Source organism: Bombina bombina, chromosome 1 (assembly GCF_027579735.1).
Source record: "Bombina bombina isolate aBomBom1 chromosome 1, aBomBom1.pri, whole genome shotgun sequence".
Taxonomy (NCBI): Eukaryota; Metazoa; Chordata; class Amphibia; order Anura; family Bombinatoridae; genus Bombina; species Bombina bombina.
In genome coordinates, this window is record NC_069499.1 from 533,410,890 (window position 1) to 533,423,829 (window position 12,940).

The 12,940-nt window shown below is 34.0% G+C and overlaps 1 protein-coding gene across 1 annotated transcript in view; it reads left to right on the forward strand.

The window, feature by feature from the left end:
* Positions 1-12,727, forward strand: part of KLF7 (KLF transcription factor 7) — a 203,277-nt gene extending 190,550 nt beyond the window's left edge. The window contains exon 4 of the mRNA XM_053698640.1: positions 5,944-12,727. Within this exon, the coding sequence (XP_053554615.1) occupies positions 5,944-5,995 (52 nt within the window). The 3' untranslated portion in view covers positions 5,996-12,727. The remainder of the gene's footprint in view (positions 1-5,943) is intronic.
* The last annotated feature ends 213 nt before the right edge of the window (positions 12,728-12,940 follow it).

Genomic DNA, 12,940 nt, shown 5'->3' on the forward strand with positions numbered 1-12,940 from the left:
GTCTGGCTCCTTAGCCTAGATGTCTTCTTTTTCAAATAAAGACAGCAAGAGAATTAAGAAAAATTGATAAAAGGAGTAAATTACAAAGTTGCTTAAAATTGCATGCTCTATCTGAATCACAAAATAATTTTTTTGAGTTCAGTGTCCCTTTAACTGACAATAAAGTCAGCACCCTGTTGACTGACATTTTAATGAAACCATTGGCCTTTTAGAAGTGGGGGTTGTAAGCCCATATTCTTGTAGCTAAGCCCATGAAACTCAGTCTTTCAGAGAAAGCATTAAGGGATGTGAAAGCTCTCAGGCTGAGGCTAATGGATCAACAACAGATGTTCAGGAAAACAGAAAAAAAAACATAAGGCTCAGGGGTGTAAGAAAGAGAGAGGTAAATAATCAAACATTCATTTGCAACAACCTAGGATCAGGTTGGAGGAAGATGACATTTTTGCTTTGAAGAGAATTCAGGATTACTGATAAATAACTGTGCGTGCAATATACAGGGAGTGCAGAATTATTAGGCAAGTTGTATTTTTGAGGATTAATTTTATTATTGAACAACAACCATGTTCTCAATGAACCCAAAAAACTCATTAATATCAAAGCTGAATAGTTTTGGAAGTAGTTTTTAGTTTGTTTTTAGTTATAGCTATTTTAGGGGGATATCTGTGTGTGCAGGTGACTATTACTGTGCATAATTATTAGGCAACTTAACAAAAAACAAATATATACCCATTTCAATTATTTATTTTTACCAGTGAAACCAATATAACATCTCAACATTCACAAATATACATTTCTGACATTCAAAAACAAAACAAAAACAAATCAGTGACCAATATAGCCACCTTTCTTTGCAAGGACACTCAAAAGCCTGCCATCCATGGATTCTGTCAGTGTTTTGATCTGTTCACCATCAACATTGCGTGCAGCAGCAACCACAGCCTCCCAGACACTGTTCAGAGAGGTGTACTGTTTTCCCTCCTTGTAAATCTCACATTTGATGATGGACCACAGGTTCTCAATGGGGTTCAGATCAGGTGAACAAGGAGGCCATGTCATTAGATTTTCTTCTTTTATACCCTTTCTTGCCAGCCACGCTGTGGAGTACTTGGACGCGTGTGATGGAGCATTGTCCTGCATGAAAATCATGTTTTTCTTGAAGGATGCAGACTTCTTCCTGTACCACTGCTTGAAGAAGGTGTCTTCCAGAAACTGGCAGTAGGACTGGGAGTTGAGCTTGACTCCATCCTCAACCCGAAAAGGCCCCACAAGCTCATCTTTGATGATACCAGCCCAAACCAGTACTCCACCTCCACCTTGCTGGCGTCTGAGTCGGACTGGAGCTCTCTGCCCTTTACCAATCCAGCCACGGGCCCATCCATCTGGCCCATCAAGACTCACTCTCATTTCATCAGTCCATAAAACCTTAGAAAAATCAGTCTTGAGATATTTCTTGGCCCAGTCTTGACGTTTCAGCTTGTGTGTCTTGTTCAGTGGTGGCCGTCTTTCAGCCTTTCTTACCTTGGCCATGTCTCTGAGTATTGCACACCTTGTGCTTTTGGGCACTCCAGTGATGTTGCAGCTCTGAAATATGGCCAAACTGGTGGCAAGTGGCATCTTGGCAGCTGCACGCTTGACTTTTCTCAGTTCATGGGCAGTTATTTTGCGCCTTGGTTTTTCCACACGCTTCTTGCGACCCTGTTGACTATTTTGAATGAAACGCTTGATTGTTCGATGATCACGCTTCAGAAGCTTTGCAATTTTAAGAGTGCTGCATCCCTCTGCAAGATATCTCACTATTTTTTACTTTTCTGAGCCTGTCAAGTCCTTCTTTTGACCCATTTTGCCAAAGGAAAGGAAGTTGCCTAATAATTATGCACACCTGATATAGGGTGTTGATGTCATTAGACCACACCCCTTCTCATTACAGAGATGCACATCACCTAATATACTTAATTGGTAGTAGGCTTTCGAGCCTATACAGCTTGGAGTAAGACAACATGCATAAAGAGGATGATGTGGTCAAAATACTCATTTGCCTAATAATTCTGCACTCCCTGTATGAACCATTTTTAATTTGAAGACCTTACCATAATTTTTAGACAAGTGGTACAAATAACAAATTAAACCGATGTATTGATCTTCTTAAAATGCATTTGAATTTCTGGTCCACAGTTCTGCACCAACCGTCTACTTTTTGTTTTATGATTTATTTATTTTTTATATGCAATCTGCCTTTAAATATTAAAGCAAAACTATACCAACTCATTAAGTTGAGGGCACATTTCACAATTTGATGAAAAATTAGTTATTTTACAAACCTAAGATTGCATTTAATGTCTGAGAGTTGTTATAAGTTTTTTATGGTACCTTAAGCTCAGAATTGCATTGTTAATGAAAAAAGGTTAAAACAAAACATGGCAACATACATTTGAATTATTTTGCTGTAAAATACCTTTACGAATTGGTGCAGTGGTACCAGGGCTCAAGTGGTGGGGGCAGGGCCGCCACTAGAAATTTTGGGGCCCCTGACTTAACCATTGATCAGGGCGCCCCCCCCATTTGACATGTGCAATTTTTGACCAAGTGACTAAAACGTATATGCACTTTATTCTTAAGTGTCTATTTAAACTTGGAAATGTTGTAAAGGTAGTAGCATACAGACACACTCATACACTGAAACACACACACACTCACACATAAGGATTCACATCTAGACACTCTAGCAGACATGCAAAGAAACACACTCAGCCCTTGTTTACATTGACCTGACAAGTAATGAGGTAGACTACAGTTTTGTTAAAAAAGGAGATTTAGAAAACAAAATATGGAGTTCTGATTATCTTTTTGTAAAGGAAGATGCCAACTAAATGATGCCAACGGCATGCAGTGGCTGAAAAGAAGGGCCCTGAACTGTCTAAACAATAATTTAAAGGTTAAATGGTGGATTAGGTGACTTCCGGAAAGGTCTCATTAGTCTCAAAGTCTGTAGAAAGTTGTGAATAATCACTACATACACACACCCTCACTGAGACATCCACCGAATACACAGACATACATACACACACTCACAGAGACATCAACAGAAAACAGACATACACACCCACCCTCACAGAGGCATCCAGAGAAAATACACAAAGACAAACATACAAACACCCATAGAAAAAGCTCAAAGACATATGCACACACCCTCACAGACATCCACAGAAAATGCACAAAGATATACACACCCACCCTCACAGATAGACCCACAGAGAAAAAAAATGCATACACACTCCTAGAGAAACAAACCAAAGTACAAAGACATAAACACAGACACCCACAGAAACACTCACAGGAGGGAACATTTATGCACCGTGCATCCCCTAAATCAACAGTGTGTGTGACATGCATGATAAAAAAATTCAGACATTAAGAGATCACTTTTGAAATAATCATATTTGTAATTGTGCGAACAAAAATAATTCGGTGAATTCAAAATTGAACATTAATGATCTGGGTAGATGGCTAGATGAAGAAAAGCACTTTTAAAAGGTTGACATATGTTTGTTTTTTCCCCAACCAAGAGCACCACTTCAAATATAGTGTACAAATGTTCCCATCTGTCAGCTGTACTTATGGATTTTGAAAATGCTGTACTCTATATGGTCTTGGTGGAACCATAAGCTGTGGTACTCATTTCCTATCTAAGTTAATTTAATTTATAACTCTTTATTCCATATTCTATATTTTATAAATACACATCATAAACTTAAAGGAATAATGATTTGGAGATAGATTTATTATTTTATTTTATATCTAAATGTTTTATCTATGAAGAACATATTTAATGTGTAATTCTTCTTTGAAATAGTCTATTTTATTTATTATCATTCGGGTTGATTGACACCCCCTGCTAGCGGCCACGAATCTGCAGGGGGCGGCATTGCACAAGCAGTTCATTTAGAACTGCTTGTACTTTGTTAAATGCAGACAGCGTATGCTGTTGGCATTTAGCGATGCAGGGTAGACATGATTCGCTATAGCGAATTATGTCCGCCCGGGGTATGATAAATCTACCCCTGTCCCTTTAATTTATTCACTTCAGTGATACTTTTTCCCGCTATGGAATTGGCTTCTTTTAAGTGGGGCAGATCTGTTTATAATGGAAACTGCTACATTTTTGTCAGAATAAAATTGAATAGTATGTTTTTTTTTAATTAAAGTTTAATGCATGGCCTTAAAGGAACAGTAAACAATTGCAAGACAGATCAGAGTGTGTTGAACTTTCACAAGAATAAATGCGTCTCTTAAAAGGGCCAAATTCCATGAGCGTCTTCCTTCTCCCGCATTTGCATCCTAACAAAAGATCTAAATGCCCACCCCTAGTATAAAGTTATTTTTTTAGCAGTTGTTATCCGATAAAGCCAATTAGGTACATATATGTAGCAGAGTTGGCCTTGAGAAGTCCGCAGGGTGCGTTTCATATTCTGACTATTAGAAAGTGCTCAATTTCAGAGCTAAATTACATGAAAAGGGGGAAAAATTAACAAGCTGTTTTACAAAAAAACATTATTAACCCCTTAAGAACGTGACTGAACTTTCTGTTGGGATTGCATTACTAATGGCTATTTCTGGTGTCCTGGAGGGAGGTATTATAGCACTATTATAAACAAGAAAACCCTTAATGACCAGTGATGTACAGGGTACGTCATGGTCATTAAGGAGTTAACAAAATGTTTTTAAAAAAATCATTTAAAATCCATACATTTTCTTCAAAAAAATGTATTTGCAAGTTATTAAAGGCATTGACTCTGATGTGCATTACTTATAAGGGCTGATTCAATTATTTGTATCCATTTTTAGATTTGAATGTTCGGGTTTTTATGTTGTGCATTATTAGCAGTGATTCTTGGCTACAAGGAATGACCCAAATCCTAGTCTCAGTTCTGTAATCTTTCTCGAACAATCAAATATTGTAGATTAATTGAAACAAAGAAAATGTTGCACTAGCAAACCAGTGGAAATTAACATGGAGGAGAGCTAAACATGGACCCTGATTCACTAAGCATGTCAAGCTGGGAAAGGTTGACTTATAATTAGGTGTGAGCCATATGCCATTTCCTATCCTTTGAAATTGATAGGCTTCTTAGGACTTCCATTTCTTATTCTTGCCCATACTGCTACGAGTGGTATAAAGCACTAAAAAGGCCTTTAAATAAATGTAAAAAACACTAAGGTATTGTGTCTTTGTGTGTGTGTGTATATATATATATATATATATATATATATATATATATATATATATATATATATATATATATATATATATATATATTGCACACATACATTATAGAATGCAATTAAAAGTTGCATGTGACACTAAACCTGGATGCCAGGGCCTAATTGTAAGGCTCCTGGGGCTCCCTGGCACTGGGATAATAGCTTTTGGGGGATAGGAGGGGGAAAACTGGCAGGTAGTTATGTCAAATACAAAAATGAAATCAGCTCTGAATGGAAAATATGTCAAGTAAAGTAAAGATGGGGACTTGAAAAACGAGTAAATGTCATGGGGAATAAATATGAAAGTACTGCTTAGGAATTCACAAAATCACATTTTAGTAATGGTTAACAGTTACTATATTGTACAAATTTAAAACTACTGTGCAGTCATGATTGTGGGCCTAAACAATAAATCCAAATGTTTGCTCAGATTAATCTTAGGCTATATATGCTTAAACTGTACCATATAATTATGACTTTTTCCCAGAAAGCAATATGTTTGCATTTAAAACATAAACGTAAGAAAGTAGTATATAGGTTAGCTCTCTAGTTCATGCAAGGTGAAATTTCATTATTTAATTAAATAGACTTTTACAATGACATGATTTGAAGTGTTAGAATTTTAAAATGATATCTAAGAATACAAGGAAAGTGTTAATTCCTTTTCCTGCTTTTCTCTTGTAGGTGTTTTTCTAGGTCTGACCACCTTGCTCTACACATGAAGCGACATATCTGAGGACTTTGAAGAGAAAAATGATTGTTTAGTATTGGGAATACCATTGAGTAAAAGTGGACATTCTTGGTTATGCCCATAATGTTGCAGCAGGAGAAATAGAACATTGCCACATGTAAAAACTGTACACAATTTCCATATTGATTATTCACATGCCGTCACTTGCTCACTTATAGAAGAGGATACTGTCTGTTATGCCCTGCTCACCAGTCTAATTGAGAGAAGACTGGAAGAATTTAGAATGGATGAAATCTTGGACAGATGTGTCCAATTTGTCTCTGTTAGTATGGAAAATAAAAGTAAGACTTCCTGCAAGTGGACAGAAGTGATAGTGGGCTCTGAAGAACTCACTTTATTGCAACTCAGAAGATCTAAAATCTCACCTTCCAGTTGCATCTTTGTAGCACTAAACCTTTAAAATACATTTTAAAAAAAAAGTTGGATTTTTGAACTAGAAAACCAAATCCCATGAGTCTTTTGGCTTATGTTTCAGTTGGAACACTCCTAATCTAGAAAACTCCTAATTCAAATAAGATCCTCATACGGTTTGGGTCCCCTTTGGTTTTGCCTCTTTATTGGAGTTTCACAACCCTTTTAACTCAATGCCATAGGCCTTACTGGCACTAAAATAGGTGGAGTCACAAAAAAGTAAACAATTTCTGCAATTGTTTGGTCAATATTTCACTAGGACTAATGGATGGAGGGACATAAATAGAAAACTTCCCACACTTATTTATTTTTTACTTCTGTTGACTGTAGCACATGGTATGCACTAGGGACTTCTATAAGCCGCTATCACTGACTGAAATGGGACCTTGTTTATTGAAACTGGAGTATCCCCGCCACCGGTGTGTGCGCTTCCAAAGGCTGAAGACCTCATCATTTTTCACAATGATCTATTTTAGTTCTAGTTTATTGAAAGGCTGATTGGGAAGCCTTGTACGATTATATCCTCTTCATGGACAAATAACTGGTTTAACTCCATCTAGACTATTTTTGATTGGATTGGACCAGCAACTTAGGCTTGACTCCTAACTAATGGCTGTAAGCCTTCTTCAACTGAACTTTCCAAATGTTCTTGTTCATTGACTTTTAAACCTAACAATATAACTAGTTAGAAATGTAATGTTATTTCCAGAGCAGCTGCATTTTTTACTAAATCTTTTGTTTAAGTGTCTAACAACGACAAAAAAAAACAACCAAATATGTACATCCATACAACATTGGATATTGAAGAACACCTTAAACTAAATTGACTTTGTAAGACTCTACCTTTGGTGGTTTAAAAGCAGATACTTTGTTTACCAAGGTCAATATAGAATTAGAATTCTCTTAACAATAAGAATATTAAGTAAACAAAGCTTTACCATCTATATAGTTCATTGGTGTTAGTTTTCCACAGGGTTGCAGTTGATATTACAAGCAGTATGTCCATTTTGACCTCATATTGGTAATATCAGGGATTAAAGAAGAACATCAATTTGCCCACGTGAAATCCTTTACATTCTAGATTTCAGAATCAATCAGGATTAAAAATATCAATGTACATACAATTTGCATCCGCTATTAATTAATTTTCACTTCAAAGGCTTCCTAGCCAACCATATCAAGCGGTCAATTCAAGTAGGTGTGGTGGGGGACAGGTTGTATATTTTGTATATTCTGGGACCACCCCTAAGCCGCCAGTAAAATTGCACATTTGGTCCCATGGTGTCTAGATGAAAGCAGCTCTCTTACCCCAGCCAGCTGGCCTCTTTTATCTTGTTTTGACTCCTTGACTGTTAAAACAAAAAAAAAATTAAAAAATTAAAAAAAAAAAAGATAAAAATAATAAAAAGAAAAAACTGTACTAAAAAAAATCACAAAAACACAAAACACCTTTAAATATTTGGGACTTAAAACAGAATGAAGAGATCAATGAATGAATAGCCTTGGCACTTGTGGCATGAGCCTTTAGCTGCTGGATTAGCCTATTACCTTTATTATAAGGCCTATCTGTCTGCTAAACCGTTTTAAACTTCCCTTTCTATTTGAGATGTGGAACATGCATATTGAAGGCTAATATTCTTTTCTTGCAGAATATTTTGACCTCTCATTTCATTGTTGATAAAGATTTGACATTTTATAGACTCTGAGACCAAAACCTAACCATATTTTAGGTGATGTAAAACATCTTATTAACAATGGAGGAAAGAAAATGTTTGATTCCAAAGATTTAAAAGCAAAACATACTTATATATACCTGAAGCACTGCTTGTCGACAATCCTTGTAGTCCTCTGCTTCTGCATATCAATATATATAAAAATATATATATATATTTTTCCTAATTTGTATGGCCATTCTGATGGATTTTTTATTATGGTGATAAATGCCAAGGGACATTCATACACCAGGATTCATAAAACCTTTATAATAAAAGGTTTTTGGTTATATATTTTCAATTAAATAAAATTAGCAATTTAGAAATGAAATAATTATTTCACACCCCAGTCCCCTCAAAGCTCAGAACTATAGAAGATATGCACAGGGTTTTTTTTTTGTTTGTTTGTTTTAAATATCTTTACAATTTGCCAAAAAGAAGATACAAAGAATCAAGTAACTACTACTAATTTCACAAATAGTTTGAATTTAATCAAGTTTTCTTTGTGCCCATTGCAGAGTCAATCACAAGTTTTACCTGTGTTATGATAATAGGTAGTTTCAGTTATTACAGCCTTTTATTAGCCACAATGAAACATTTCTTGTCATAACTTAGAAATTATTTTACTGCTGTTGCACAGTGCAAGATGGAAAAACAGGACAACCTAAAATAATCCCGCAAGTTCAGGAGAAATTAATTTATTTTAGCATTTTTATAATGATTCAGTTTCTTACAAGTCATAAGTGCTGCCTTGGTATATAAAAATCACAATATATAAGATTAGTGCATGCCATAGTACAGGAGGTAGTCAACTCCAGCCATCAGTAACTGAATTACAGATTTTAAAGCTCAGTCTAGTTGAACGTGTTAACTAAATGATGTCAATATGATGAATACATTTGTAGCGAAGCCTGATAGCCTAATCTCTTGATATGCTTTAGCGACATGAGTTGGCCACTCCTATTGTAGTACAGGGAATAATTCAAGTATTTAACCTGAGTTTTATGTTTTGAAGCCAAATGTACTTCTATTCAAAATGTTATTTATAAGTATACACCATTTGCCCTAGAAATCTCTTTCCAGACTAAGATGACCACATTTACCTAGAGATTAAATAATATAGTCTATCCTCTATGAACAAGAAATACAGTACATGATATACAACAGTTGATAAGATTTTGTCTTCACTTTTACTAGATTAATATTATATAGTATTCATTTCCAGTTTACTGAATTCTAACTGTTTACCTCCAAAACTTTTCTATGTCTAGTCTTAAACTATACAGGGTAGTTTTCTCAACTTTTCTTGGCTCTCGAAACATGCCATTTTAAAGCAATTTGAATTGTTTTATTGCAAGTTTAAATGCTTCTGAAAAGAGGAATTGCTTCAAAATGAGTTTCACAAAACCTTACTTTTTAATATGATGTGCTCCCTGAGCTGTTTCATGCACTTTGTAAGAATCTGCTTCTCTTAATGTGAAATTATACCCATGAGAATATGTACTATGGAGTGAACAAAATCTGATTTTCATTTCCATTTTCTGCCTTTTTTTTTTTTAAGTAATGTTTATATGTTATATTTTTAAGAAGTCCTTTCTTAGTGAATACAAAAACAAACACTAATGGCATATACCTTCATTTAACATTAGTAAAAAAGTGATGCTTTTAATATATTTTGAAAAATATTTTGAATCATTGACACATCATATTATTCTAAGTGAGTTTAGAGTCTTAAATAGTAAGCTTTTATACCTTGAAACTCTCAGGTAAAGTGCTAGTAATTTAGTGAGGCATTAATTTATCTCTTCGGTAGTGTGTCTTGGAGCCTTACTCTGACCAATGATAGTAACATAACCCCAGCTGTTTGCACTTCACAAACAGGAGTGTATTTTATTTCCAAAACCTGTATATCTGCTCTTATCTTTGTGACCGCAGTTACAATTTCAGTATTATGCCGAAGGCAGTTCTGTGGAATTAAAGAGTGCTTGCTCATTTTGGCTTTTATATAAAAATGTATTTGCCAAAAATAAGTTAAAGACGACACTTAAATAAAACCCATATTTGCTAGTATCATTTAAATATTCTCCATTCATTCATGTACCCTTTAGTTTAAGTTTTAGTTAGCTGGAAAAAAAAGTGGTAAACATTGTAGTCTGGTAAGTTTTCCAGTTAATACTGAAGTAGACCTTCCTTTCTTAACAGTTGGTAACATATTTCCTTGTAGTACATAATACATATTGTGACTGCCTATGGATGTGCAACAAGGATCAAATTACATACTGTAAAACATACGTAAACCTTATGCATATCTTCTATTCATAGTCTGACAGAATATAGGGGTGGCTTTATTGCATCATCTTATGCTCCCAATAAAATATTGTACTTTAATGGCCAACCATTGTGCTGAGGAGCTAATGGGATTATACAATAACAATCCAAGTAGTTTTTTCATCTTCTTACTAGTTTCTCCCATTTCCCTTTCCCATTGGTTCTCTCCTCACAAATTTTGTAAAGGGAAGGCTGTCGATGTATTAAGGATTCACTCATTGCTTGCTGGGGTCTCTAGACCCCTTTCCCTCCCTATTCCAAGTGTAATCTTGAAAATGATCACTTTAAGATCAAGCCTAGTGTAGTATTCAATAAATGTTGCACTTTTTCAATCTTGTATTGAGAACAGGGGTTGAGAAGATGGAGACCCTCTGCTTCCCGCCGTTGAATGAAAGAGAAGAGTGAGTGTGTTCTTTGGTAATTCCCTTATTGGTAATTCTTGGTAAGCAGATATTTAATGAGTAGGGGGTAATTCTGCTGCCTTATTTTCAGCCCCATGAGTGGAGTTATCTAGTTAGAAATTTAGAAGCCTGAAGCTATTTTCTTTTCCAATATCCTGTACAATACCAGGATGAACAGCAACGTTGTCTGGTATTGTGATGGTTGAACCAATTTTAAACACTCCTTTTCAGGCCTATTTTTGTGTGTGCAAAAAGTTTTAAAAAAAAAATAAAATATGGAAAATAAACTGAGAACCATTCAGAAAAAAAGTTATTACTTAATAAAAACTGGTTATTATGGTTTTAATTTTTTTTATAACAGTGATAATTTTTCATAAGTAGTTTTGTTGTCATTTCTAATCTATACATTATATCCAGGCTGCCTTGAATTCACAAATTCTGTAACCATTTGCGAAAAAAACAACAAAAAACTTTGCAAGACATTTAATAATTATCATTTATGCAGAACTATTTAATGATTCCAAAAATGTATTTGCAATGATGAAACATTTTGTATATGTACATTATTTTAAACATTACCATGTTCAGCTTATATCTGAAGAAAAGAAAAAAAAACTTTAGAATGTCACTTGTTGATTTATTATGAAGGGTTATCTTTCTGTAGTAGTCTAAATAATATTAATAAACATTCTACCACAATAGTGTAGAATTGGGCTTGGATTGGATAGCTTGGCTGGCATTGTATAAATAATAATAATGAAGAGACTTCTGAAGACATACTTTTAATTTTAATGGTTGTCTGAATGTCAAAAATGTTAAAATAGTACTGTTTTGGCAGTTTACTTCCCTCTAATCTCATAAAGGTGTCTTGTTAATCTTTATAGTACACTTGTAGTAGGTCCTGCTAGCTATCAAACATACATATATTATGGTCTGTTAATAACTTGTTACACAATGTTAATTTCTGAGACCCATCTAATCTGCATTAATAGAAAGAATAACTGATTTACAGCATAGCCTGCTATTTACGATCTGTGAAAAACAAGATAATTCACTAACTGTCACAATAATTGGGTAAGATTGGATCATAGTTTTGATTAGTTTCTTACTCTATTAACAGTTTATGGTCTATTTAACTAAACTGTATACATCTTGCAATCTAACATGATATTTCATGAACAAAATCGTTCTGGATATCTCACGTTTTTGCCATTGTTTTTATTTGAATTTGTCATTTTAGAGGATTTCTCTTATTTAAAAAAAAGAAAAACTAAATATATTGTTGTTTAGTAAAATTCTGAATGCTTCTCAGATTTAAAAAAAACAAAAAACAAAAACACTGCTTGAAGGAATTTAATTTTGCACTATAATTTTTGTGTTTGTTCTTTTTCTTTTTAAAAACTTTATTTATTTTTTTGGCCAGGTGTGTCGAACAAGTGCTTATGGAGAGACCCTCAATTATATTCTCTCAGGCCTTTTATGGTATTTCTACTATATCCCAGAAATGCCCAATTTATAGCTCTCCTTTCAGAATTTTATTTTTTTTAATTTAATTTTATTTGGTTGCTTTTTTTTTTTAATTTTTTTTAAAAATCTTTTTATATATGAATATATTATTTTGTCATTTTTTTGCTGTACAAAAGTCTTAAGAATTAAACAAATATTATTTGTATTATATGATGGTGGTATGTTAATGTTACAAAATTATTAATGAAGAAAAAAATTTATTTTTGTTACTGGTCTGTTTCATAATTCTTTTTTAAATTGGTATATTGTAAGATATCTATGCAAAAATGTTATGTGACGCATTTTTATTTAAGAATGTAATATGTGTAATAAAAAGTAGAATGTGTTTGGCCTGGAAATGATTAAACGCCTCTTGTGCATCATTTTTTTGCTGTTGATGAAAATGTGCATGCAAGGTGTTACTATTTTATTTATTTGTTAACTGTACTAAAATTGTGTTATTATATGTAATATAAGTCCAATATATGTTTAAAATTAGTCTTTAAGTGCTATTCAGCAGCATCAATTTACATATATTTTTGACGCAACATTATATTTACAGGGATATTAAT